Source organism: Leptosomus discolor, chromosome 6, assembly GCF_034619465.1.
Source record: "Leptosomus discolor isolate bLepDis1 chromosome 6, bLepDis1.hap2, whole genome shotgun sequence".
Classification (NCBI taxonomy): domain Eukaryota; kingdom Metazoa; phylum Chordata; class Aves; order Leptosomiformes; family Leptosomidae; genus Leptosomus; species Leptosomus discolor.
Genome location: NC_141396.1, coordinates 64,273,456 through 64,301,444, shown reverse-complemented (window position 1 = coordinate 64,301,444; position 27,989 = coordinate 64,273,456). Strand labels below are relative to the sequence as shown.

Sequence of the window (27,989 nt, the reverse complement as noted above, 5' to 3'; positions counted from 1 at the left end):
GGCGGTGGCAGGGAGATCACACAGAGGTCAGTGAAGAAAAACGGCGAAGCAGCTGCTGGAAGAGGACGTTTTTCAAAGCGATGTTGATCTCTGTCTCTTTTATTTTCTTCTTGTTATGCTTTTAGTAAACAATGGAGTCAGACAGAAAAGCGGATGAACATTTTAAAAGGCAGTTTAAGGCTTATCAAGAACAGCAGCAAAGGCGGCTGCAAAATGTAATGGAGAGGAAGAAGGAAAAGCAGGACAGTCAGAAGGAAAAGCAGGACAGTCAGAAGGGTGACAATGGCAACGCAGAGGAGACTTTCGGAATCTCAAGTGATCTAAACCGGTTTGAAACAGGACAGCCTGTAAATGAAGATAACAGCAAAAGGTAAAGGCATAGCAGCACCGTTCCTTCAGGAACTCACAGAATTCTATTTTCATATGCTCTTACACAACCTGTGTCATGTCTTCACATGTTGGGCTTTCATTATCCTGAGGAGACTCTCGCTGTCCCTAACATGTTTATCCTCAGAGCGTTGTGGTGTGCACTGTATTATCAGCGTTTCACAAACAGAGAGCAGAAGGACAGCGGGATTAAGTGTGACAGGCTAGGGGCAGCTGGCTGCCCTCTGACAAAATCCAGTCACTCAGGATCACTGACATCCTCGGAACTGTTGGTTCATTCCTGCCTATCCTTGAAAACAAACTAGTGCCCTACATGAGAAATTTCCAGAGGCAGGTAAGGGCAAAGCAACCAATGGGTGCAAGCCAAAGGCCTGCAGCACGGAAGAGCGTTCCCCTGGCTGTCTTTGTGATATAACCCGATTTCGTAGCTCGGAAGACAGCCAGCTGCACGGGAGGGTCTCGCAGACGGAGTTGGCTCCTGGTTGAGATACTTGACAGGGTTATATAAGGTAGGGTTTTAAATCTTACGGGGGGACAGGGGTTTGGGTCTTACTTCACCCATTGGGGGTAGTATCTGGATTACCAGGATGTTCTGGTGTGGATCTCCCTCCATCTTGGGTTTGGAGCTGAGTGCGTAATTCAGTTCACTGGAGCAGGGATTTGAAACCCCAGCTCAGATCATTCGTCCCCCTCCTAGGATATACTCAGACTCTCTGACCCAATTAGTATCATTTTTACAAACTAGAACAAGTCTGAATTTGGACATATCCCCCAGATGTCTGCCGTTCCTACCGTGTCACCCCCGTGTTGGCGGGGAAGCCAGCTGAAGAAATTCCCGCTTCTGCTCCCCGCTTGCAGCTGTGCTGGTACAGCTGTTTGCCGGAAACTGGTTTCACTTTCTGGGCCAAGGGTGCTTTTCTCTCAAGGCATTTCAGTGGTCCAGGTGACAGCTTTAAGCCCACAGACTGTTTTATTGGCCCCACGATGGGGGTGAGATACTGTGATAAGAGGGGCAGGAAGGAGGAGCTGGCAGCTCTGCCAAACCAACAGCTCACAGGTGGAAAAACACAGTTAGGCATATACCTTTGAGACAGTTTCCCCTCCCAGAACCCGCAGTGGGGAAGGGCAGCTCCACCAAAGTTTATCAAGCCACTCACCCAGGTTTATTAGGCCCTAAACGCTGCTCTCCCCTCTGTGTTACTCTGGGCAACGCCCTGCTCAGCTCCTTGCTGAGGATTGCTTCCTTCAACGCCCCAGTGCGTAAGCGGCAGCAGAGCTTCTGTGAAGGTGCAGGGAACCACTGAAACTTGCAGGTCCTTCTGGGAACGCAGAGTTCATGCTGCAAAGGACATCTGTGGGGCAACGGGGGGGCTGACCCCCTAGAAACTGATGCTCTCACCGTTGCATCGTACCATGGTCTTCTTCACCCATAGGGCCCGCGCCACGGCTGTCTGATTTGCCAAGTTCTGCTTCTGATCTGACCTCGGCCGGCTGTCCCCTTCAACTTTTTGTTCTGATATTGGAGATCTGAGGGGTTTTTAAATTTTTTCTTTCTTTTTTTCTTTTTTTTTTAATGGGGTGAGAGGCTGATTCCCACAGTTGAGATGTGGATTGGTCTGGTGGAGGAGAGGCTTAGGCGCTCCCACAGCACGTCCTGGTGCAGCTTGCGCACGCTGAGGTGCAGAGTAGAGGAGAATCCCAGCAGTTCTCTGCTACTTACAGTTCAGCAGTTTAGGTCTGAGCAATTCAAGAGCTGTTACCTACCTCTCTTTAGTGGCACTGACTTAAAAGTCCGCGTTTGCCATGGCAGGCATAGCAGATTTACCTGGTTTATCCTTCGCTTACGTACGTCTGCAGCAGAGTGGTTCTGAGCGCATCCGATCTGGGCAGGATTTGCTTCTGGAAGGGATTCACCAGGATGTACTTTGCAGTATTCCCATGACAACACGTTAGAAACTTGTTCCAGGATACCAGGGCTCCATATGGTCTGCAGTGGCAGTGATTTCAGCCTGTCAGCGTTGTTTATAGCAGCGCTTGGGAAATGGTCTCCTCTCTGAAGTCTCCCTTCCTCTGCGCCTTGGGAGTTCGTTTTTCCTTCCTCCCATCCTGCTTCCAAATTTTTTTTAGGCGAGTGTTTAGCTGACATTTGTGTCCTTCTGGTTTGTTCTTTCTGTAACTTTATCCTCCCTGCTCTGTTTGAAGTATTTAAGTGATTCTCCCCATGACATGGAGAATCTGTAGCAGAGTTGGGAAAGAGACTTACCTGACTTCCAGTCCTGGGCCCTGCTCATAAGCTTTCACCTGGCTCTGTTTCCTCGAACGAGAGTGAAAAGGGTTGTCTTTCTGCAGCCTGTTTCTTTTGGCTGACTTTCTGTAGCTGAGCCACTTGGGTGCAACCTGCTACCTCCTTTGTAACATGTAGGGATGGGATGGAGAAGTTTCTCAGAGGAGACTCCAGCTCTGTGCAGTTGGGATTTCTGTCCATCCTACTGTAAGGTCTTTTTGTCATGACTTGGAAGACATTGCTGATCAGGTGTATTAAGAGCTTAGAACCTTTTTTTTCACGTTAATTCCCTCACTGTTAAAAGTCTTTTTGTTCCTGTGTCTCTAATTGGATCTGCGCAGTTTGGTTGCTCACTTCTATGAGTGGTACATGTGGGAATAACTTAGTTTTGCCTTTTCTCTGCTCAGATTGCTGCTTGCTTTCTTCTCCTTTGTAAACAGCTGCCTTGGATCTCCCTTTGATTTTCAGCTTTGAAACAGAAGTGCATTTCTTAATGATGGATTGTGAATCGTGTCGTAAATTGACCGTGCTGGTTATGGCGGTGCTCTAAGGGGTCATTTATGCTGACGTGTATGTAGGGAGCATGCACTTAAAAGCTCCAAAGGCCACTTGGAGCAAAAAGCTTGCTAAAACTTGTGAACAGAAAAGATTTAGGTAACTATTGAGGTAGCTGACTTGTCTGGCTGTGGATATGTCTACAGCCACGGGTCTATACTGTAACAACTGAGCTTTATCCAAGTCTCTGTGATCATCCAAGTAACTTACTCCTGTTGTAGTTTGGAGCAATCTCTCTGTAGGCCAAAGGAGTGGGACACTATTCCAGATTAAATCACCAAAATGTAGGCATTCAGAGTCACACTGTAGATAATAAGAATCTAGAGGTCAAATCATCTGCCTGGCTTAGGTGTCTAATGGTGTCTGAGATGCTGTAGGGTATCGGGAACTTCCAGGACACAGGAGGTCTGCACCCTTCAGCAGGTGGGGGATGGGTGGGCAGCCCAAATGGCACCTGTAACTGAACTGAGTCCCCTCATCAGCTCACTCCGTGGCAGTTTGAGAGCCGTTTGCATCACCCCACAGTGGCAGCTGGTCTGTAGGCGACGCTGGTTGTATTGACTAGACCTCCTTGGCCTTTTGTGTGCATTTTGGCTTGCTGCTCACAGAGAGACACCCCTGTGTATGGAGTGGGACCTTGCCTGGAAAGTCAGAGGGGAGAAAAGAGGAAGCTCAGAGGCAGACAGAACGGGAGCTGCTGGCTTGAGCCAGCAGGATCTCTACCCCAAACCTATTTGTGTCAGTATGACTTCGCTTAGCACATCCCCCCTCTCTGGGGGATGGAGACAGGTTCATTTCTATCCTGAAGTGCTGCTGTCTGGAGGAATCTGGCTGACAGCTTGAAGTTGGAGGATGGTAGTAATTCTTGGGGTTGGCTCAGATGTCCGCACAGGGGTGGCGAGCGCTCTCTGAGATGCTCTCAATTCTCTGCCTGGGCTCCAGAGGTTTTCCCAAGAGCCCTGCGTGGTGGCTGCTGGCCTCACGTAGGGAGCTCAGCTAATCCTGGGGCATCTCAAATAGATGCCTGCGTGCCCACAATTGAGTTGAGCCCCTGAGGCCTTAGCTTCTTGGTTTTACCTTTGCAGTACCAGCATGTAAGGACAGCAAAGAGATTGGAGTTATTAATTCTCTGGATGTCTCAGAGAGATGAAACTCATGAATGTTACTCAATGTACCGAAGAACAGGAGAAGCAAGAGGCTATTTCCTCCTGTTCAGAGCGCTTTTTGATAGCCTTGGTTTCTAAATGAATTCCAAAAATACAAACTGATGCCAGTCCATCCTGGTGGGGTTCCAAGAAAATCAGATAGGGGCAGAGGAAATTGGTCTTTTGTGAGTTGCTATGAAGCATTCCTTTTTCAAGAACCTCAGCAGCAGCTTTTGTAGCTGATGCGCTGTTGGCTTCTGTTAGCTTTGGTAAGTACAGAAAGGAAAGCCTGGATGCCGTGCATGCTGGATGGTGAACCCTTCTGATTTCCTCTGAGGAACCAGATACATAAGACTGAGTGAGACAAGACTATTCAGTAACCTCAAGAGCACTGAAAAGGTACCTGTTCTGTGATGTTTTGCCCCAGACAACACAAGGCAGTGCAGAATTTTTTAAGAAGAAATAAGTTATAGGGATAGATCAGATCATCTGGTGTTCTGATCTGAGGTTTAGGATATTCTGCTTAATTCAGTAAACTCACTCCTGATAAACTCAGCTCATCCAGCATACAGTCATTTAATTATTTTACTCCTGGAATCTGAAGCACATTACAGTGACATTTGCCATTATGGCTTATTTTTTTCCCAGGTTGCTTGAGCTTGAGAACGAGCAGCTCCAGAATCAGCTTCGAGAGGTCCAAGATGAGAACTGCAGACTATACAAACTGCTGACAGAGAAAGACTTTGAAATAAAGCAACTCCAGAAAAAAATCCCGGAGGACAGATTAGCTTTGTCAGGTAAGCACGGTAACTTTGTATTCTCGCTGTGTTAGTACCAGTGTTTGCTTGATGGTGGTGACAATAGAGGTAGGATGACAGAGTCATTGTGAGCTCCGGGCAGTGAAATATTCATGTGACATCTCTTCACCTGCTTTCTGTTAAAAAGGAGTATTTTGGTCATATTTTGGTTGCCTCCCTTTCCACTCCTGTAATAAGCTTTTGCCAGGAAGAATCAAAATTCAGCTCTCAACCGAGAGCTCTGTTGAGCCTGCAGTAATTTGCAATAGCACTGAAACCACTTGCCTCCGAACTTTGAAAATACTTGGACACCGGTGTATAGATTTAGTCAACGCTCAGAGTTGCTCCCTCAACTTGCAAGGGTCTGACACTGGTTTGCATTTGCAGAGTTTGCTGAACATCCCTGTCTCTCCCGTGTAAGGAGTCTCATTGCTTTATTTGCAGAGGGAGGTTCCTCACGGTGGTTTGACAGGTCAGCACTCACGCATGGAATGGCACGTACACTTGCTCTCCCCTTCAGTGCCATGAGCTGCAAAATCTGAATACTGCTATTCCCCATCTCAGGGAGCTGTGGAAAGGACCAAATGACTTCTGGTAGTCAGGCAGGTCAGACCTAAGGTGTTATTGATAATTATGTGTCCCTGAAAAGAAGTATAACGCTCTTCTGGGGGGCGCAGTGCCCTCCGTTCCTTACAGATCTTCTGCAAGCTTGCTATTATCGGCACAAAACCCGATGATTCGTAGAAATCGTGGCTTGGAAAACTCTCTGTTAATGTCCAAGAACAGTGTTGCAGCTTTCTGTGCTACGTGGTGTTAAATTCCTTGTGGAGGCTCCTTTCGTTTGTCTGAGCAGGGTGCTGGGGGAATGCAAAGTCCAGCTTCTAAAGTGGCTTGGGTGTCCTCGGGAAGCTGAACTGTGCAGGTTGCACCTCCTCCACTGGGTGCCACTGTTGTTCAGGGCAGCGGTGGTGACCGGGCTAATAGAGAAGGGGGAAACCAGCAATAGGCAGAAATAAGTAACACTTAAATTACGCCTTAATTCGTAGAATCTCTCTCTAGCTGTATGTAGGAGACACGATGAGCTATGACTGGGTCAGGTCTGGAGCCAGGGGTGCTGTTGCAGCTTCTCTGGCTGACTCGTATGCCAGCTTGCAGCAGTTTGCCTCGTGCCTCTGTCTTCCCTGTCTACATCGTGGCAAGAGATTCGCCCACATTGTTTGGGAATTAAAAGCTTTGGTTAAATGTGTACAGTGTGTTCGAAGACCATCACGTGGAAGCAACAGCCTGGCTTTTGGTGAGTTTAGTACTTACTGTGATCCTTAGCAGGCATTATTTGTCATGAAAACTAGGGAGAAAGTAGCTTTTAGATGAGAAGAGAAACACAAATCACATAAAGGAGTGAGAACAGTGGAAATGCTTTTAAAAATAATAAATTTATGCTCTCCACAGGGTTTTAAATAGTGATATAGAGTCATAGTCTGTTCTCAGCTATATTCTGCATTGCCCCTTTAATGTTTGTAGGGGTTTTGTGGGACTCAGAATTCACTTCAGAGTAATCTGTCATCCTTGCATCTCACCCTGGTTCTTCAATATAATCTTCATGGATGTCAGTAGAAAAGTCATTACTTCAGAGCGCTGAAGGAGGATGGAAGAGTTAAGAAGAATGACGAGAGCCCAGTTCCATCTTCATTTATCCCACCAAGGATTTGTTGTTGCAGGGTCGTGCTCGTTGCTGAGCTAGAGGTTTCCATGGACATGGTGTACAATCATATTAGTTTTGCACTTGTGCAAGAACTTTTCTTGACCTTTGTGATGTTCACAAGAACACGAGTGACACACGAGCCAGTCCTGGGGATTGCTTTCTCCGTGACACTAACCAAACCCTCTCTGCTGAGGAGGTGAATGAAGTACCAGTTTAAAAGAGCAATTAAACGTGTAATACAGTAAAGGCTCCATGTATAATCTCAAGGGACATATAAATAGGCACAATGACATTTCCTGGACCTTATCCAGGGCCCAACTGTCACAGTGTGCCTGACCTTTTAGGACAGATGTCTAGAAAAGTTCGCACCTCTGTTTCAGCAGCTCCTCCAGTAGTAAACAACCAGTGCGAAACAGAGCGTTGTCTTTTTCTGTAATATGCCTCAAAAACCTCTTCGTAACTGTCCTTCACAGCGGCGAGCAGAAAAACACCTCTACCCTTTCTCTGTGGTAATGTTGCTACCACCGCTGTTGTGGCCTTTTGATGTGTGGCTGTTGCTGAAGTGTGAAACGTGGCTTTGCTAGCCACAGTGTGATGCTGGCTGAAAGGAGCAGGCGATCCAGCTGGAGCCGCTGACGCCTCTTTTCCCTCACTTGTTCATTTAAGTGCCTGGCACAGCTCTGAGAGAAATGGATTAGACAATAAAAGAACATTGTGCACTGGACAGAGAAGAAAAGCGTCATCTGTGCTGAATCTTGCCTCTAAGACATGTCCTTTGCTTTTATGTATACTTTTCAGGGGCGGCTGGTTTAGCTGGAGATGTCGCAGCTACTAAAATAGTTGAATTGGCCAAAAAGAATCGTGAGATAACTGCCGAGGCTGAGAGTGAAAAAGCCAAAGTGAAGCAACTGAATAACAAAGTCAAAGAGCTGGAGAGAGAAGTGAGGCATTTTTTCTTGTTCTCTTTTGCATGCTAAACCAGAGAAATCCAGCCTTTGGGATAGAGGAGCTGTAGAAACTGGATTTGATTCATGTTCCCATTTTGAATTTGCTCTTAAATCTGTGTTTGCTTTGAGTTCTGGTAATGTCTGTCCATGATAGGAGGGATGTGTGCCCTCAGCTGTTTTCACCTTTGCAGAAAGGAGCAGCTGGGAAAGGGTGTTCACTTGGATTTGAAGCACAAGGGCTTTTCTAACAGTATGGCAATGATATTTTTCTGGTGGTTTTTTTTTGAGAGAAGGTACAAATTTCATATTATTATGTCTTACATTCCCACTTTGTTAATACCAGTCATGAATTGGTACTCTATTCTTTGAAACTTTATTAATCCACATAATGAAAGCTGTTTTCTGGCGTAAGTACTTCCAGAACAGAGACAGCATGTCAATGGATCAATAACATTTGTCATGCTGACAGATGCATTTTGACTGCATCTTTCATAATCGCTTCTGATCAGGAATTGTGCCTCTATCTGAATTGTGCTCTAGTTACCTGAAAGATCAAGAAATGGTAGATTAAATTTTTGAGGACTCCTGCAGAAATCCAGAGCGTTCTGGTCAGAGGGGTCTTGTCAAACAGTTGGCAGGCTGGCTAAGAAGTATCCCGTGTAGCTGGGGACCTACAAAATCACACAAGTAGGGGAGCAAGCCGTGAATAATTTCAAGTAAAATCCACTTGGTTATAATCCCCTACTCTAGAATTGTAATGACCGTTATTCAAACACAAACTTAAAATATCATCAGATCTTGACCCAAAAGAAGGGACCACGGACATTTCCGGAAAGGAAATCAAACTCAACGCAAACAGAAATTTTCAAGAAGCAATAATTGCTGGTCAGAGCAGTGATGGACACTTTAGATATGAGCTAATCTGTTCTTAGACACCAGCGCCATCAGAATCAAACCCAAACACAGCAACCTGTCTCGTCTGAGGTAAAGATGAACCGCAACGTGAACCCGCTGAAACCTGGTCAATGGGCTGTATTTTCTCCTAACCTCATTTGGGGTGGCTCTTCTCTAAGCTAATGGTCACTGGCTGAGTTTGTGGGTTCTACTTGTTCAGTAGAACTATATGAAGATGTAAAAGATGGGTAAAAAGAAAGCGATGTGGACAGTGGGAGGTATCCATGAGAAATGTTGAGGGATGAGAGAGAAGATCACTGTCTAGACACACTCGTCTTTTTCCATTGGTTGTAGGAAGAGCCAAGACAGCTAAAGTGCAATTCACTTGCCCACACATGAGCGTAAAAGTCCAGTCTGTGATGTCACTTGACCTCTCAGACATCCCTGCAGGGCTGTTAGACGTGACAGGACAGGCAGTGCTGGCGAGCAGCCGAAGGCCTCCGGGGTACCCTCGGATGCCTCCGAGGGGACTAGACAGCTGTGGGTGGGCAACAAGACCGAGTGTGCAGTCAGTCCCTCCACTCGATGGAGTGTAGGTGTCTGCTGTAGAGTGAGCTGAAGATTAGACTTCCCTGGTCGTATTGACGAGACTCCATTCTTTATAGAGACACCCACGCCGAGAGCAAGGACCGTGTTAATTTGTGAGTCGAATCTCATCCCCTCTGCCTACTTCTTGATGCCTTAAGCTCTGCAAAATGAATTGTGGTGATGGTACCTTCCAAATGCCTCACAAGATGCGCTTTCCCCAGTGGAAAACACTGTCCTTTTACATAATTGTTAGCTCTTTGCTCGTATGAGGACCGAAAAATATGTAAATCGTAAGTGTTTGAACATGACTACATTCCCACAAACAAAATGGAAGGTGTGGCCGTTGAGCAATCGCTTGGCAAAGGGTGGTAGATGTAAACAAAGGCTGCAAATGGATGTTTGCAGAAAGCTTCCTTAGGATTTGACCTAGCAGCTGCCACCACTAGCTGAAATGTCTCATTCTCAGTCCATTGACTGAAAGACTTGATGAGCTGGATAGAAAGGGTGGCCCAACCATTGACGGCTTGTAAAGAAGGGGTGAAGTTGCAGCTGGCTCCGAGTTACACGCCGGGTTTCCCCTGGTATCACTTTAATGAAGAAGCTGCTCCTTACAGCCTTCTTTAATTGGGGCAAATAGTCAAGATTTCCCGCCCACCTCAAAGAATGAAGTCTCAGCCCTTTAAAGCAACACTTCCTGGCCTTTCCAGCTCCAAATTCCCTGCCCTCCCCTCCAGTAAGAAGTCTTTGCAACCTCAACATTGGGCATGATTCAGACCAGGAGGGACTATATGACTGCCTGCCTTTGCTGTGGCAACCAACAGGAGAGATACCCTTCACGGCTTGAGAAATGCTACTTGAGAGCCACCAGCTAAAGAAAATAGCTTTAACATCGTTACTGAATCTCAGCTATAGGGCTTTAGGTAGTCGTTTCTCCTTTTACATTCCTCTGGTGAGTAGAACTATGTGCTTTTTATGAAATATCCTGTGATTTTCTTTCAAAATGGGTAAACTGGCATCCAGAATCTAGAGACAGCATCCTGATCTGTACGGTACTGGATTTGCATTTAGGTATATAAACACTTACTTTATGAACCTATGGTGATAAAATCCCCCAGAAGTCTCCACACTTGATAACAGATCCCATCTCAGCGGATCCAGAGACGTTTTCACTGAAGTTATACCACAGTAAAATAACATGTGCTTCTTTGGGAGGCGTTTCAGGAAAAAAAGTATATGCTTTCCTACTGATTGTGTTTAAAAAATCAAGGGGAAAATGAAGTACTTTTTTTTTTTTTTTTTCTAGAGTAAGTAAACATCCAGGATCATCAAAACCGCTGTTGTACTTTTTTACTAATTACTATTCCATGGAGATGTGCTCTTCACTGTGTTCATTCTATAATAACAATGTTGTTTTTTTTTTTTCCAGCTACAGACAGCCATAGAAAAAATACATTCTCTTGGTGGTGGTGATGCAGGAATCAAGCAATCAATTCTGCAGATGATAGAAGGAAACTTGGTACGAATTGTAATTGAAAAGGGAAAATTTAGTTCTCTCCCATTGCACAGTCCTTTCCTCATGACAAGGATGTACCCGTGTCACTAGTTTTATAACCAGTTTGCTCTGTTTGTACCTTCTCTGTGACCCCAAAAACGAGGGAAGGCATTTGCATGGGTCTGGGGAAAAAAGATTCTGCGATCCTGATGGGTCTGTGGATCTTAATCACTTCAGTTTTTCCCTGAGGATTCCGTTCTCCCCAAGTACATTCTTCTCTTCAAAGGCTGAAAGTCCAGAGGTGAAAGCATTGCAAGAAAAATTAACCACAGCCAACTTCAAAGTGACGGAGTATCGTAACCAACTCCAGTCTGCAAAGCAGGAGCTGAAGATGACCCAAAAGGTACTGTTGCAGGACAGAGTCTGTGGCTGGGATCCCGTGCGAGAGGTATATTCTTGGGAAATCAGGAAGCTGCTTTTCTGTTGAGCTTTGATTAACCTCCATGAAGTATTTCAGTGAAGTGTAAGGAGGTAAGAAAATCCAGGGGTGTAGTGGTTGCGTTGGGAAGGCGTGCACGTGGACACACAGCCTTCATGCTCTGCCACCATAGCTGGATGCCTGCGTCCAGTATTTCTTTTGCCACGATGGGCTCAGATTCTTGAAGGTTTATAAGTCCCAGTTCAGCCAAATAGGTTTGTGACTGACTTGCAGCATACGTTCAGGCCCATTCCTCCTTTCCGAAACGTTTGATTGTGTATTGACTTTCAGTGTAGGCTTCGGTCCCGTGGAAGTCAACGGGATTAAAGGCCACACTTGAACTACAGCACATGTTTAAACAACAGTTTGTTGGAGTGACATCCGGCGTAACCTTTTCCTCTTTGATTTGTGATGGATTTTAACGTGTTACTATGTGCTCTGTTTCCTTGGGTTTCATTACTTTGCAGAAGAGACCTGCAATGCAGATCAGAGTAGAGGATATGGTCCTAAAAATAGAACTCTGCTGACCTTTTTATAAATAATTTAAATGCTCTTCATACTAACTTTAGCTCTCGTTAATGTGGCTGTGTCAGAACTGTGCAAGAGAGATTGGCTCAATTCCTGGTGGCAAGGGTGTGTATTAAGAAAATAGCTCTACTCTGTTCCTGTTTCGTTCTGGTTAAGTGTTCATGATATCAAAAATAATATGGAAACCTGTTAGTAACGCTTAGTCAACCTCGGTGACGAACTTGAAATCCTCGTTTTTACAACACTAGCGCAGTTTGACGCCCAGCTGGATGGTACGATTTGACCCTCCCCGTCGGCAGGCAGCAAACCACCGATTCACGTTTTTCAAAACTCAAAGGATATTACTCAAACGTCGAAATACCGAATGACCCACCTCACAAAGTGAAAGAATTCACGTTAGCCCAACCCCTCCTAAGCATCAACACCCTGTACCGTGGCAACGATCTGAAAGAGCTTCCATCACGTGGGGTACAGGGGGTCAGATACAGGCGATAAAGAATGGCCCCTGCTTATAGATACAGTGTTTTGTGTTTGCCGCTGGGAAGAGTAGCTTTCCCTCCCCTCTCCCCAACCCGTGTATTTGAGCCTAGCCTTATTGTTGGTGTTCATCCCTTTTTCGTAGCTTTTAGCAAATGAAGTTGGTGACGATGTGAATATTCAAAGTCTCTTGACCAATTCTGGCAGCTGGCGTGGACGAGCCCAGCAAATTCTTGTTCTCCAAAGCAAGGTGAGTTAAGACCCTGCGTGGTGCTGGGTCTGGGATGCTCTTTCTACGTCGAGGTGTTCCCTCAGTTTGAGTTAAAGATACTCTTAGTTCTTCTTTACCTAATTCCTAACATTTGTACCTGCTTATAAGGCATATCCCAGTACTTTGCAGTGCTTACTGCAAATAGATGGCCAGCCTTTTCTCTGTTGAAGGAAGCAACTGTTAGAATAAAACACTTTATGGTAACTTTTATATAGTTTTTTGGTATGTTTATGTGTGTGTGTGCACATATGTGTGGGGAGGTGGGGTGTTAAATTTTAAATATGTGTTGATGTGTCTTTCGGAGTTCCTGCAAACTATTTTAATTAGTCTATTGCAAACATGCAAGTTTCAGTGTTTAAGCTGGGAATCTTTCACATCTTTGTTGAAGGAGAGAGTTCAGGGACCTTGGAGAGCTGTGGCAGCCTAGTTAAAACCCCAGGATGGTTTGAAGGTGCCTCTCTCCACTGAGTGTTGAAGGAGCCCTGCCAGTGTCTGTGCTCTGACTTGGACACCTTTGTTCAGTGCCTAAAGTCAGATGGGAAGAATTGAGGCCAGATAAGTTTTTCAAGTTGTTCCCCCAGGAACTTGAGTAAAATCTTTAACTCTTGAATCTCCTGAAGGGCACAGTCTAGCCGAAATGTCGGCTGGAGACAGGGAGGCAGTTCTGTCTCCATCTTAAATCAAACTTCTCTCAGGCAATTTGATACGTATTTTTCCATTTTTCCGCTGTTTAATTATATGCCAACAAACTTTTGATTTTTGCACTGATTGACTGAATTTTCCCTTGAGCCGATTACATCTTCCTTCCATGAGACCCCCTGGCTGGGATTCATCTGAAGACTGCACGTACTGTACTCTACGGTACTGCAGAAGTTTCTCTCTGAGCCAGCCTCCTCAGGCCCCTTGTGTAGTCAGTGGGGATCTTGTCAATACAGTCACTGAGTCAAAAGGTGCATCCCCTCTTGGGAGGCACCTCCAGAACAGGGCAGAGGAACTGTGCTGTAGCAGTGCCCGTTTCCCTCTACTGACTCTAGAAGAAGTCTGCGGTGAAGAGCTGGGATGCAGGGGCTGAGTTCACTTGGCTGCACCTAAGTGTCTAATGCCAGCCCAGATGCCATAGGGTGTCCCTCTGACCTCTGGTCATCTCTCCAGAGACTTGTAAATCCTGCATCATATGGGTCTCCAGTATCCCAAGACATCTAGGCCAGTGCTAGGTACCTGTGTTGAGGCTGATGAACTGTGCCTTGGATTGTGGACATCCTGGATGGTGATTCTGCTACAGACCAAGGTGCTTAAGTGTATAGGGGTGAGTGGGTGTCTGCCCTTTTAGAGGCGATCTAAGGTATTATTCTGTTGCCCACACGTGTTTAGTGGCATTCAGGATGCTTTGGAGTGTCTGCCTGGCCTCCCCACGTGGCTCCAGTAAGGCACAGATCTCCCACATGTCCTGACTCTCCTGTAGGTCTGGTGTCACATCTCCTCCCTGCACAGATGCTGTAGACATCTGCATTTTTGTTAGCAGCTAACAAATTTAAATTTGAAAGAGCAGACACTGCTTTATGTTAGTTAACCACAATAAGGTCAAGAAGTAATATGATGCTACACTCTGAGCTCCTTTTGGTGATGTCCTCTTTGATGCTGGACCACTGTACCCCTGGTAAAGCCTCTGGATGAGTCGTCATTATTGTCCCCTAGGTTCGAGAGCTGGAGAATCAGTTGGGTCAAAACAAGACCAGAACATCACTGAGTGAGATTGATGAGGAATTGCTGGCACTGACTGATCCGAGAAAGTTGTCAGCCCAAAAGAAGAACTTGCTGAAGATTCGCAGCTTGGAAAAAGAAAAGAAAGAAACCTTGGAGGTAAAAAACCTTGAGCTGTGTGGGTATATAGTGTGTAATAACTTGCCTGACCTTCAGGGTGTATGTTACACCCTACCAGGAGACAATGTCAGGAACCCATTTGATCTGCTGGAGGAAGTCCTGCCATAGTTCACAGACTGAGCAAAGGGCTTCCCCGTGTGTTTTCGGTACCGCACTCTTACGTGGCCAGGCCTGCCTCTGCAGTACAAGGTTTGGTCTTCCCCTCTGCTTCATGATTGGTGTGTCAGATACGTCTGCCTGGCCTGAAATGTGGCCATCTGACAACTGTGCCTGATGGGTGATGTTGGAAAGAGGGAGGGAGGCCCTGGGTTGCAATGCAGCTGGTACTGGCTTTGTACTGAAGGTGGACGCAGAGAAAATCCCTGCTACAGCTGCATCCGAAGGCTGTAGCATCCCTCTCACCCTTTGGCCGTTCTTCATGTGGTGTTAAGTACAAACGTCCCCCTCACACCGCACGTATCTGGGTGGCTGTGGCTTTCTACATTTGAAGAGGATAACGTTGAGAGCGACGCCAGACGCCCTCTAAGAGGCATTCCGAAAATGGGTCCCACCGTTTGTCTGTCACATGGAATTGCCACAAAAATAAACGGGCAACCGTTGTTGAGGGGTTGAGGGAGGCTATAGCTAGTGGCACACGTGGTAAACCCCGAGGTGGAAAGGATGTGTAGCCCTGTGTCCACAAGAAACCTGGGTAGCTGGGGTCAGCTGCACCTACCCAGGTTAGCAAAGCGCATCTCCCTGTGCTTCTTCACTGTAGTCGCTTCCGTAGAGGCTGCCTGGCACCATCCCGGAGCTTGATTAGCTCCTGCTTTTCTCACCACAGTTTAACTGGGCAACAAAATGAGCAATGGGCTGATGCCCACCTTTCCCTCTTGGCCGTGAGAATGAAAGAGAAGATTTGTGGCTACAGGCACGCAGCACAGGGAAGGCTTTCCTCAATAGCTGTAGCCTGCATGGTTCCACTTGTGCCTTTGTGTTTCAGGCTTCGTTCACAGTAACTTCCCTCGCACTTCTCCGTTACTACTTCACTTCTAGCGTGCTCCCTGGCCGGCTTCATCTGGGTGAAGGCATGGCACAAGGGGCAGCATATGCCAAGGGCAGCTTCTGGGAGACAGTGTGGCATCCCCCCCCTGTATCTGGCTGGAAGAGAGCTTCCCCGTGGAGAATGATGAGGCAAATGAAAAAGCAGGAGCCTACAGAATGAGATTTTAACACAAAATTATTATTTGCTTCCTGGCATTTACTGAAGCAACCTAGTCCACTCGTATTCCTGAGCAGACAGACCTTTTTTTGATGCTGGCAAGCAGGCAGCGAGTAGTAGCACTTGTAATTTCTACTTGCTTCGGGATGATGGGGTATGCCAGTTCTATTTTTTTTTTAGGTTCTCCCAGGTGCTGGGTGATTCCTTTAGCTCACCAGAGCACCTGGGGCTGGGTGATAGGCTGTCGCTGTCATTTCCCTTGGTGTGTTTGCATCACTGCAGAAACTCAGCGGGGAACGCGATGCTCTCCAAAAAAGTCACGAGGAAGTGAAAAGAAAACTTGAGGCATCGAAAGCCAGGAACAAAGTGCTGTGCAGCGAGGTGAAGACGCTGAAGGAACAGATCGTCACCTTGCTGGAGAAAGGAAAACACGACGATGAGCTCATAGACGCCTTACTGGTACAGTCTTGGCTATTCCTGTTGGTCCCAGCCCCTGCAGATCGGTGATGAAACATGGTGTTGTTTAATGACACGGTGACACAGACAACCTTCAGGTGTACAGGGGCCTGATGAATCAAACTGTGACAAGCGGAGGTTGCCTAGTCAGCCGAAGCCCTTTTGCATCGGGTTGTGTAAAGGCTGCGAGACGGCACCAGGCGTGACACAGTTGCAGCAAAGTGGCTCTAAGCTGCAAGTATCGGAGGAAACGTTTTGCAGCAGCATTGAAGTAGGATTGTCTAGTAGGAAGGGCTTCATTCCTGACTCAGGAAGCTGGACTTTGTCCTGCTTTCAGCTCATTGGGAGATACTTTTTTTCCTTAGAATGCCTGCCGTCTTGCCCTCTCATTTGGTGCGGGACGCAGCCCAAAACGCACGAGCTGAACCCCGTGCACTAAACCACGCGCCCACCCATTCGCAGTAGCTGAGGGGATTTGGCCCCTTCGAAACCAAGAGTTTTAGCAGAGACTCGAGGTGCAGTTATGCTGAAATAAATGGCTGCTCTCATGGTCTTGCGGCATCCTTTCGTCCTGCCATGATTCTAAATAGTCTTCCCCAATTACAATAATAAAAAACCATTAGTGGAAAACATGCCACTTTCTAGTAGGGTTAGTTCTGTGTTTCCTGATCCAGCCCCTCCCAAGTTTCAAATCACATTTCCTTGCTTCTGTACCTCGGTTTTAGCGAAGACATGCTTATGACTAAGCTGGCATTTGCCTTTCTGCCCACCAGGCAGCCGTGGGGAATACGGGTACGGACCAGCAGATTAGGCAGATTGCAGGGGAGCCAAATAACTGTGGTCACTTTTGCACAGCCTGAGCATTCTCACTAAAATCGTTACAGAAAGATGTGAGTTTCCTTGGGAAGGAAGGGTTAACTTGTTTTATCCCTTACATCAAAGAAGCACCTTGCTTGCAGTTGGTTGGCTTGACGGAACAAACTGTCCAACAAGTGTTAGATTTGTCAGTGTGAGAAAAACTCCAAAGCCCGTTGATAAAGCAGCCTAGCCTCATAGCTGTTGTCTCATACATCCCTCATCTTTTACTGCCACTACTGCACAATCTGTGTTCTAATTTCACAAAAAGCACATTGAAAGCTTTACTCGTATCCAATTTATGAAAAAGTCACCTTCTTTGTCAAAGGCCAGCCTTTTGTGCTCTCTTTTCTGCCACACCGAGTAGCAAACCTGCCAGAAAGCTGAATCTCTCAATTGCTCAGGTCTTTTCTACTTGCACCATCCAGTCACTAAAGTCTTGATATGACCCACAGTGGGGATGGACGGTCCTTACCCAGCCACGTGTGTCTGGGCATTGCCCGTAGATGTGCTGTGCAGTCTTCTCAAGGCACAGACGCCACGAGCAAGACAAGGTGATCTCGTGCTTAAAACGTAACGGACCAGATTCTTGGAGCAGCACTAGTGACATCAGCGTGCTTACGCTGAGGAAGGGGCTTGGCAGGGCAGTGGCTTGTCCCAGCATTCCTAAACGGGTGTTTGTCTTGGGGGGTGTAACACCCAAAGAGTCTTAATGATCGTTGTGTACAAAAGTCAGTATCTCACTCTTTGTTTCTGTGTTATCAGAACCAGCAGAAGCAAATGCAGGAGCACCTGAACCAGCAGGATGAGAAGAACAAGGAGTCCCAGCAGATGCTAGGGCAGCACTTGAACAGCGAGGTTCAGAAGCAAAACTGCCTTCTAGAGCAGCTCAGACAGATGGTGGCTGAACGAGAGGCAAAGGTTAAAGAGCTGGAAGAGGAGATTGGGCAACTCGCACTCCAGGTAGAGAGCCAGAAGAAATGAGCTGGAGGAGCGCACGTTGTAATCCTTTGAGATCTATTCCCATTGATCTAACACCCTCAGAGGGCCGTGGTGAGATTTTCAGTCTGTCAGGTCCCTCGGTAATGGGAGCTAGAGCGTTGAACCCAAGGTAAAACTTGGGTTAGGGACACAAACCAGCCATGCTGGCACCAGTAGCGGTGGTGCTGTGCTGCGGGTTCTCGAGCAACACTGTGTGCCCCCTTAGGATTTCATATGAAATTGCAACTTTTTACTGACTTTTGTTGTTTCCATCCTGCAATGGATAGAAACGAAAGAAAAGTTTCTGAGGAAGTCCTGTAAATCAAACCTTCTGGCATGCTCGTAGCAATGATCTTAAGCTGCTGATTAGGCACGGACGCAGCTATTTTCCTTTGAACTGCGTAACTGGTTTTATAACCTGCTCCAACATCAACAGAAGGAATCTGCCCATCAAGGGGACCGTTCAGGAGCTGCTGACCCACCACCTTCTGAACCCTTGGAAGATCCAGGTTTTACTCTGTTTAAGCCTCTGGCATCAGGCAGCAATCGGGTTGGAAGGATTGGATCTGCTCGGTAAGAAGCCCCCAATGTCAATGTTTAAAATGATTGGGAGTTATTCAGAAGCGTGGTTTTCCCAGGCAGTTGGCTCCAACCACAAGTGCTGTGTGCCAACAGCTGTGGCAGCCTGTTTACAGTATATGGGAATCTCTAATCACGTTATCTCGTCGACTTTCGTCCTGGAACAGAGAAAGATACACAGACTTGCAGACATTACTGCATTTGGCATGATGGCAGCGCAGCTAATTCCCTTTCTGCAGCTCAGAGGATGGCTATGTGGTTAGCTTAAGTGCCTGTGATTCTTCCCTCTTATGAGAAACGGGGCTTCTAATGAGCAGACTTCTGAGAGCAGGGTGGTGAATTAACACACAACGCCATGTTAGGTGAGCACTAAATCACTGGCACGTGATTTAAATCGATCAATGTGCTTTGACTAGGATTTCCTTGCAGAAACGTTGAAAACCCGCCGCATCATTTGTTCTTAACAAACGCCCTTTTTAAAGCCGCGCTGAGGACCCTGTGAATCACACTAAGCTCCATACAGCGCTAAATCTGATTTTTGTTTACACGGGTGTGACTCTGGCTCGCTCTGGCTGGGTACAGGGACCATAATACTGCAGTAAGTTATATCCTTTCCTGTTAAAATGCTGCGTTTGTTGTTAAAGAGTTCACGGGTGCAAAGATTTGAGACTGCTCTTCTGAGGAAGGAGGGAATGTTTCATCGAGGTAAAATTGCAGCTGATTTCTTCTCTGTCATTTTAACTCACATTCCACATTACTTTAGGCACTGAATTTGGCTTGTAAATCGTCAGATGTATCCCCGAGTCTAAGTAGAGCTTTACTACAAAATTTAAGAAAAGCTCTTCTCGCTCTTTTTGAGTTAGAGTTAGAGCATCCTGACTTTGTGCCTGCATCTCCACTGCTATACCCCTCTGACTGGCTTTATTCTCCCACCTCTAACTCTGCAGAAGTTGTGCTCTCACGGAGCAAAGCTGCATTTTAGCCACTTTTTTACTTCGTAGGGCTGCTGACGGTAAGCAGGAAGGCAAGTGGGAAAACGAGGTTGGGTAATGGCTTTGTAGAAACCGCTAAGTGCGATGCATAACTGACTGCTTGTGTACGTGGCCGACACCGCTCGGTCACGAAACCAGCTGACCTGGCAGGTGGGCAACGAGGGAGTCTGAGAACTGCAAGAGCCGTTAATGACTTGGTCAGCAGGGCTCACTCCTTCCATTAACTTTAATATGCTGATGAACTCTCTGTTTCATTTTACTTTAGTGAATCATCTTTTCCTATCAGGAAAGATGACATGAAAAATGCTATAAATAGGAGCTAAAGCCCCTCGGAGATGTCGAAATAAAAGTCTGCATTGTTAGACTGGGCCGCTCCTGTCGTTATCAGCCTTCCCTTGATTTTGGGGGTTAACCACTCCTAGCCTGGAAGGCAGCTCTGCCTCTTCCACAATACGAAGGCTTTATCCTCTGTTAGCTGCAGCCTAAAGGCAAGGAAACGTGGAGGACTTGCCTTGAGGCAGCGGAGCTCAAGTTTGGAAAACTTGAATTTTACCTCCCGAGCACACCTGTCATTATGCATAAAACTCATCCAGAGTGGAGGTGATACTCTCGTGTTACCAGTTCACTCCTCCTCTTGCAGCAGTAAGCCTGACAGCTCTTCCTGAGCGTCTCCACAAAGCAGAAGGGTTCAGAAAACTGTATAAAGGTACTTTTAAAGGGCATTTGGAAAGAAAAGCTGCGCACGTGGCTGCAGAGCAGGGGTTCTGTTGGTTGTGAAAGCACGTAAAACATGCACAGTAACCTGTGCTTGTCCCTCATCCTAGTGGGGGAAGGTGCAAGATGAGGGTGCTCCCTGCCAGGGTCTGAGGCAGCAGAGCAGCAGTGGCCGCCTGTGTGGCCGCGTGCTCAGCTGGAGCCAAGCGGGATCGAGAGAAATTCCTGCTCACGAGCTGCTGTGGGGCTCCTCTGTGCCGTGGAGCTCCTCCAGGCCGGTCTGGAGGGCCAGCAAAGTATCCCCAGAAGCGCAGAGCTCGAACGCTGCCCGGTAGTTTTTGCCTAAAACGGAGACACGAGGTGTTTTTGCAGCAGTGTTTTGGAGTCGGGGAGCAAGCTGAGCTATTGTGTATGCAGAGCCGGAGTGATACCCACTTAGGAAGCTCTGGGAGATTTTTCCCTACAAGGCAGCAATAAACACAGACACTGGAAAAGGTCCGGAGTTCTTGGACGACTGCCCTCTGGAGAGCTCAGGGCTTCACAAAGCTTTCTTCCTCCCAGCACAGTGTCCAAGATGGGCCATACGGTTGTCGAGTCCGCCGCCACGCAGCCTTTCCTTCCCGGTACTAACCTCACGCCTGGAAGGTACGTGCATCAACTTCCTCGAAAACACGGGAGGTTTCCCGCCACGCTCCGCGAGCTGCTGGCAAACCTTGTCCGTGTCTGCCTTGGTGCTGTGAACAGCTTCTTTCACCGTCCTTTCCTACCTGCTGCCAAAGGCTCTAATGTCTTCTTGCTGTCTTAATTTTTTAATCGATTTCTAGTTTTATTTCCCCATAAATCCCATTTTTCCCTTTTTACCCCCAGTCACCACGTTTTCTCCTGCTTTTTGCTCTAAAGGACATATTCCTGAATACTCCTGCAGGGAGAGATGGGAGAAGTGAGGAAGTACATAATAATGGGATGCGTGGGAAAACTGCCCCTTCCTTTCGTCAGGTATCAGGCACAAGAACAGCCGTTGTACTGATGCTGCCTGAAGCCTTTCAGTGGGAGAAAATCAACAGCGTGCCGCTTAAAGGCTTAGCTTTTGGAGAGCCCACGTACAGGCTTGTTTTACTTGGGCAGTAGCAAAGGGAGGAGAGTCAGCGATCGTGGCTTGCTCAGGGGTGGAAGTTTGGTTTCAGGGGTGATGGGAAGGGGAAGCCTCCTTGCGAGGGAAAACCCCTTTCTAGTGAAACTCACAGTGGCTTTATTTCCAAATCTTTCTCTTTCCTTTATTGCAGCGTAGAGATTGGTGCTGGGGGGAGGTAGGGAGCCTGGCTCTGCATTCTAGCTTAGTCTTCAGACGAGTGTATTTTGATAGGGTTTTCAAATCCCCTCTTTGTTTCATTTCTTTGGTTGCTGAAATGGGAAACAAACTCTCTACGCTTCTGCTGCTTTTAGGCTCGCTGGCGCTGACAGCCCGGATTTGGAGGTGCTGCAGACGCAGGTCACAGAGCACAAGGCGCTCTGCCAGGCTGCTGAAGTGGAACGGAACAGGCTCCTGGAGCTGGTCACTGTGCTGCAGAAAAGGTAGAGGCTGATTCCGCCAGGATCCTTTGTGGGATGCTGCGATGACGGAGCGCTTGAGACGTGGGAGAGGCTGTACGGTGCACCCCCACGCTGCCAGCGTGAGCTTTTCCCTCAAGAGGGGCTTTTAAATTTTTTCTGCTCAATTTCCCCGCCTAGTTGATGATTCATTTTTATTATTATTATTCTTTTAGAACAAAGGACAGAGAAAACAGTGTCGTCTTCAAGCTTGCTGCACCTAGATAAAACTAAAATTCGTGTGTTTATGTGTGTGGTCTGATTTAGGCAGCAATATTATTCATCAGTAGTAAATACTGTAATTATAGTTACAATCTGACTTCTGTGCCAGATTCACACTCTTTTAAGTTTCGCTGTATCCTCTTTTAAATGAATTCCTTCTGGTTTAACTGAAGCATAGCAGTGATTTTTTTTTTTTCTTTTCTATTACTCAGTTCAATTTAAGATGGTGTTAAAAGCCAGTTTTAGGAGGGCAGGAAGCAAAGTCTTTTCTGTCTACATACCTTCTAGCTACTGCTTTTTTTCGCAGTTAGAGTACGTATATTATTAGATTCCCAAATCTGCGTTACAGCCTGTGGGAAGGTATGTGTTTGTCTGTGCACTTTTGAATACAACAGGCACTATTTGCTTGCGTGATTTTACGCTAGTTACCATTCCTCGCTTGTCTGGCTTTTGTGCCGTACAATTCATCGCAGTCAGGAAAATACGTTTTTTGGTAACTGTGGTAAAGGTATCATCCCCTGTGCTTTTAAGGGCTAAATCCTGGAAATACAAACGGGGAGACTTTTATTCCTGTTTGTAAGTCCGGTGAGTGTAATAGAGCTATGCAATTAGAGGAGGATGGAGGTGTGAGTGATGGCTGAAATGGGGCCATCACATACGTGGGGTCATGGAGAACGTGGAGTCAATGAAATGCAGAGTCGCTTGTAAAACGTACCGCAGACTGATGATTCAGCACCTCCACAGTTACGGCACATTTATCAAGAGCTCCTGCAGGTAAAGTAAATTCCGTGAGACCGCGTGCAATAACTCTTGGAGGACCTCAGGATAATAGAGCACCCGGTCACATTTCAACGTGAATATGTGTAAAAAAAAAAAAAAAGGTGCATTCCTCCTCTTCCCCTGTCAGAGCGTGGGGCAGCGAAGCTCAAGCAGTGCACGTAGTGCTTAAGTCAAGAGAGGAGCACTGGGAAGGGTTACACGAGTGGTGGTTTTGAACAGCAGCTGCCAGGATTTAGGACGGGGCTGCACAGTCACTGCGGAGCAGAACGTAAAGGGTTCGGAGGATTGCGCCCTGCTGGGGGAAGGGGAAGAGCCAGAGGAACGTTTTAGTTTGTTATTCATATTGGCAGAAGATTTAATAAAAACCAGCTAGCCTTGTCGTTTTTCCTCCGCTGGTTGTGGATGCTGGGGGAAGACCTGGTCAAGTGAAAGTTTAGTGACTTCAGAACCACCGAGGGAAACACAATTTCTCATAGCACGTCACCAGTCTGGTAATTTGCTGCCACAGGAGGTCAGAGTCTTGCCTGTAGCTAGATTTTTAAGAGAGCGATATAATTTTATCACAGTCGTAATATTTTTTTTTTAGCTATGCCAACTAGGAGGGAAATAAGACTGGTCCAGCCTTTTGATTCAGGGATTAGTCAGCTATCACCCGGGGGGTCAAGAAGGAAATTCCTTTATTCTGCACTATACCACACAGCGAGTCAATTCAGGTTTCTCTCTAGCTTTAAACTCCTTTAAATCATTTGGTACCAGGAGATGCACCACTGACTGCAGCTGTGGGCGCATGTCAAATTTTTTCTAGTTGCTTTTCTAAGATGTTTTTTGGGGTTAATTGAGGCACTTTGCCCCTCTGCTCTGTGCTGCAGCGTGAACCATCCGTTTCTTTTCCACTCACTCCCTTCCACAGTAGTGTCTAAGGGCCACGTTTATTAAAAGCAACGTCAAGTTTCTTTTCTTTCTTGCAGATAACTGACGCAAAACAGCTAAATACGAGACAGCGGTTTTATAAACTATTTTCCTTCCAAATTTTCCCGGAGTGTTTAAAAAAACCCCACAGTTTATGATTCCTGTAATAAAAGATCTCTCCTCAGCAATCTGCAGCTTGCCTGCTCGTCTGAGTGGTCAGTTCACCCGAGTAGCCAGTGTTAAGGGACCTGGGCAACTTCCATTCACTGTACTCACTAGTTAAGTCTGGTGGGCAAATCTGGAGGATGACATCTGGAACAATTGTGCTGGGATTTCTGCCTGTGGATGCACGGAAAATTCTCCTTTTCCCTCTGTTGGGAGCTGTGCAGCCTGAAGGATTGAGTATCAAGACTGACTGATGCTTGCTAGTCGTGAAATAAATAAGCTGAACCACCTTTTTTTGCCCATCAGGGTGGAGGAAGGCAGCGACAAAGCCTTAGAAGCTGAGAAGAGGCTTCAGGAAGAGCGGCGGCGATGTGTCGTGTTGGAACAGCAGCTTGAAAAACTGCAAAAGGACCCAGGGAGGAACAGGAGCGCACAGAAACCCCCCCTGAGGAGCAAAGCAGGTGAGGTGGAGCCCTTATCTGCACCTATGTCCCCCGTCCCACCGTGGTTAATGGACAGCAACAACATTTGGACTCTTTTATCTGTCAAACCTCCACAAGGGCTTGAACTTACACACCGCGATTTGGACCGACTCAGGCCAGTGGGCCAAGCCAGGAGGTGAAATCCTGGCCGCACTTAGTTGAAGAGGATTTTGTCACAGATTTAAGTAGGAGCAGGACTTTTGCAACGTGTTTTCTTCCACGGGATCACAGTCTAACATCCACCCGGCGTTCAGGACCTCCAGGGAAGCGCTGCCATGCACCCATCCAGCGTGTCGAGAGCATTAGGTGTACAGGAACAGGATTCAGAGGAGTTTTTCTGTGAGCACTGATTTTTTAGAGCTGTCTTACCTGTATTAACCAAGAGCCTGACAGCAGAGGAGGTAGTGCAGAAAAACTTAGATCCTAAGAGAAACCTGGTGCTGAGAAACCAAGTGCTGCAGCCTTTGGCCTTTAGGATAGAGGACATTCACCTTGATAAGAGAGCTTGGGCCTCACCTTGTGGGATGCCCTTTGTGGTTCCCGGGAGGGTTTGGAGGTGAGAGGCTTTGGAGCCCTGATACGGTTCTGCAGGTGCCCAGAGGAAGAAATCCAGGTGTGTGCAGGGACAGGCAGTAGCCAGACGAGAGTGGTGGGAACGCAGCTCCCAGTGGTTCACTTTTTACTCACCCCATGCCTTCAGCAGTGTGGTGGGAGCATGTTGGTGCTGTCTTCTAGAGGAGAATTTCACTGAATTGTTGAGAGCTCAGACTTTTATACCACCTGGCAGCGCAAAGCGTTGATGTATTGGTCTGTTCTCATACATGCACTCCGCTTAGATTTCCCTCGCAGCCTCCGAGAGGTAACAGCGCTGAACCCTCCAGAGCCTGAGCTGTTTTGGTCACGTTGTTGTGCTGCAGCAACCGTTTGATAACTCACCTCTGGGAGACTGGCATTTCGTAGCTGGAGGCAGCAGGCTGTTCTTACCAGCTGACAGGTTCCTTCCTACTCAATATTTAGTTCATTAGTCTTGTCTGCTGAAGGGCTAAAAGCAAAGGTTGAAAAGGATTGGCAGTAAGAGTAAGGAGAAGAAATCCTCTCTAAGTTTGTAAGATGAGTAGGTAAAAATCTATTTCACCACCCTTCTTTGAAGAGAGCTCAGCCCTTTGTGAGGTGCCAAAAGTCTCTGGAGTTTGCTCAAGAAATGAGTCTCCAAGTCTGGAATGCACCTCTTCAGCAGAGCATGTAGGTTATCTAAATGCCTTCGTGCCAGATAGTTGAGGAAATAAGAAGGAATGAAAAGATCGAATATGAAATAGAGACTAGAGAACCCGCTAATTAACATAATATTTTCTTTTCTTTCTGAAAGGGCAAAATTGGAGAGAGCTGATCTAATTGCTAATCTAATGCTTCTAGTCTCTTCAATTCAAGGGAAGCAGATAATGAAGCTGAGTAGCTAGAAACAACCCAGTTGTGTTTTCAAATTATTCATGCTTTTCAGGGTTTTTTTTCTGTCTTACCCAAATTTCTAATTAGCAAAGAATAATCCCAGAAGAGAATAGGTAAGTAACGGCAGGTTTTCCTCAGTCCTGTAAAACACCACCTCGAGATCAAAAGCGATCAACAGAGCCTTTTCTTCTCGCGTGTTTCTGTCCAAGTCCAATACTTTCTGACCCGGTTCTTTTAGGTATTCCACATGAGGAGGATTTAGCGTTTTAATAGCGAATTTATTCCTTGGAAGGTATTTGATGTGGGATCTTAGTTTGGAAAAGTGATACAGCAGTGTAGTGCAATCACAAGAGTACGATACAGCAGTTGTGATATGCACTTGAATCACAAGGTAAATATGACTCCCATGACCAGCCTGGATGCTCACCATCGTGACACGGGGTGTCCCCAGTTGCCGGAAAGGAATACATGGGTTGAAGCCAGGTCAAACCAGTTTTCTTCCAAGTTCATGTTGCTGGTGGGTTGATTTTTATGCTCTCTGTTGGGCTGAACCACGTGCACGCTTCCCTCGCGTTGGTCTGGCTGGCTCAAGGCTCTGTTGGTCGTTTTAGGGAAGCCCATTCGCATTTACTCGACTGATCAGCCCTTTGTCTGCAGCAAAGACCACCCTCCGGCCCCCTTGCTGTTGGTTGGGGGAGTTCAGCATCCTCTACAATGGCTGTGGTCACTCTCTACCTTCTTTTCTGAGCTTCCTGAGCCCATCGTCCTTGCCTGTCTCCTCTGAGCCTTCTTCCCTTGCAGGCGTTCACTGGCCGACCCCAGGGTTTTTGCTCCTCCCATCCCAGCAGTAAATTCGAATTGTATTTTCCCTATAACCCTGAAAAAAGGTCCCGTGTCCCTTTGAAATGAGGGGAGCATTCCTGAATCAGAACCTTAGGTTGAAGTACACGTTGAAGAGCTTTACTGCACTTACCCTGGGCAGTGTTTGTGCTGGGGGTCAAAACAGAAGCGTGTGCCACACGCAAACGTTATCACGGGCATTCGGGAGGCAACACAACGACAAGATAAACATTAAAATAATCCTTTTCAACTGTTTCTCTCCTCCATTTTTTTTCGCCACTTAAATATTTTGGATTTTTTTCTGCTCTAAACAGGTAGGCACACACATTCCTGCGTTTAGCCCTGCAGTGCAAACTCATCGTGTTTGCGTTTTGCTGAAAGCAGATTAAAATAAAAGCCTGTCCTATACATTTGCGGTATCTTCATGGATATACATAGAACTTAACAGATTCCTTAGCACTGATTCACCGTTTCCTGATATTTACTCAGTGCGCTACCCGTGAAAATGTTTTCCTAAAACTCCATGTCGTGATTAAATCGACAGGCCCGTCTGCGAGTCACTCCAGGCTCACCTTGACTGTGGGTGGCAGGAAGGAGCCCTCTGCAGCCCAGCACTCCAAGTTGCCTCTGGAATCGCAGGTAGAGGAGCTGAGCACAAGGTACGGTTTCCCTCTTTCCGTGCTGGGTTTCCTACAATAGCTACAATTCATGGCTGTCCTTCCAGCAGTGGCACTACCTGCACCCGCTCCTCAGAAGAGAAAACCTAGCAAACTCTGTAGAAACGGCAGATCCTCTGGTTTGAGTTTGTCTAGGTCGTCCTTACACAAATTTCCTCGTAATTATACCGCTATCCAGAAGTGTTAAGCTAATGCAAGTATTAAGCAACACAAAACACGTGCAAGGACGACGCCTTTTTTTTTTTCCCTTTTCTTTCCTTGTGCGTCGATTGCAAGCTTGTTAGTGAAAATAAAATGACAATCTTTAACAAAACAGATCTGAAAAGTATCTTGGTCATCTAATACCCTGTCTCAAAGAGAGAAGGACCAAGCGTTAAGTCTGCTCTTTCTCATGCCTGTCATAAAACGAGCAGAGAGCATGTGTTTCTCTGTTTTCTCCCCCAGAGCTGAAGCACTGTTCTAATTTGCTTTGAAGCTCCGCAGCTCACATGAAAGTTTCCCTTTTGTTTCCTCGTAGGCTTGTGATCCAGCTGGCTGAGAACGAAGCTCTGAAGGATGCTTTGGAGGCTGCTGGGAGAAAGAAAGAGGAAGACTTTAAACTGTTTCAAGACACAATGGACCAAGTGAAGGACATCTTTCTACAGGCCATTCGGCAGCAGAAACAGCAGAAGAGTTAA

General features: G+C 46.8%; 1 protein-coding gene across 2 annotated transcripts; it reads left to right on the top strand.

Moving 5' to 3' along the window:
- The first annotated feature begins 131 nt into the window (after positions 1 to 131).
- LOC147415403 (coiled-coil domain-containing protein 13-like) lies at positions 132 to 27,989 on the top strand. Of its 2 annotated transcripts, XM_086467013.1 has the most exons (15): positions 132 to 370; positions 5,020 to 5,168; positions 7,669 to 7,811; positions 10,726 to 10,815; positions 11,078 to 11,194; positions 12,420 to 12,524; positions 14,241 to 14,405; positions 15,910 to 16,086; positions 17,704 to 17,901; positions 18,356 to 18,492; positions 20,766 to 20,849; positions 21,648 to 21,776; positions 24,174 to 24,328; positions 27,180 to 27,294; positions 27,830 to 27,989. In XM_086467013.1, the coding sequence occupies exons 1-15, from the start codon at positions 132 to 134 to the stop codon at positions 27,987 to 27,989; spliced, it is 2,163 nt and encodes a 720-aa protein (XP_086323139.1). The 2 variants fall into 2 exon arrangements, with proteins under 2 accessions (XP_086323139.1, XP_086323140.1); XM_086467014.1 differs by lacking the exon at positions 20,766 to 20,849.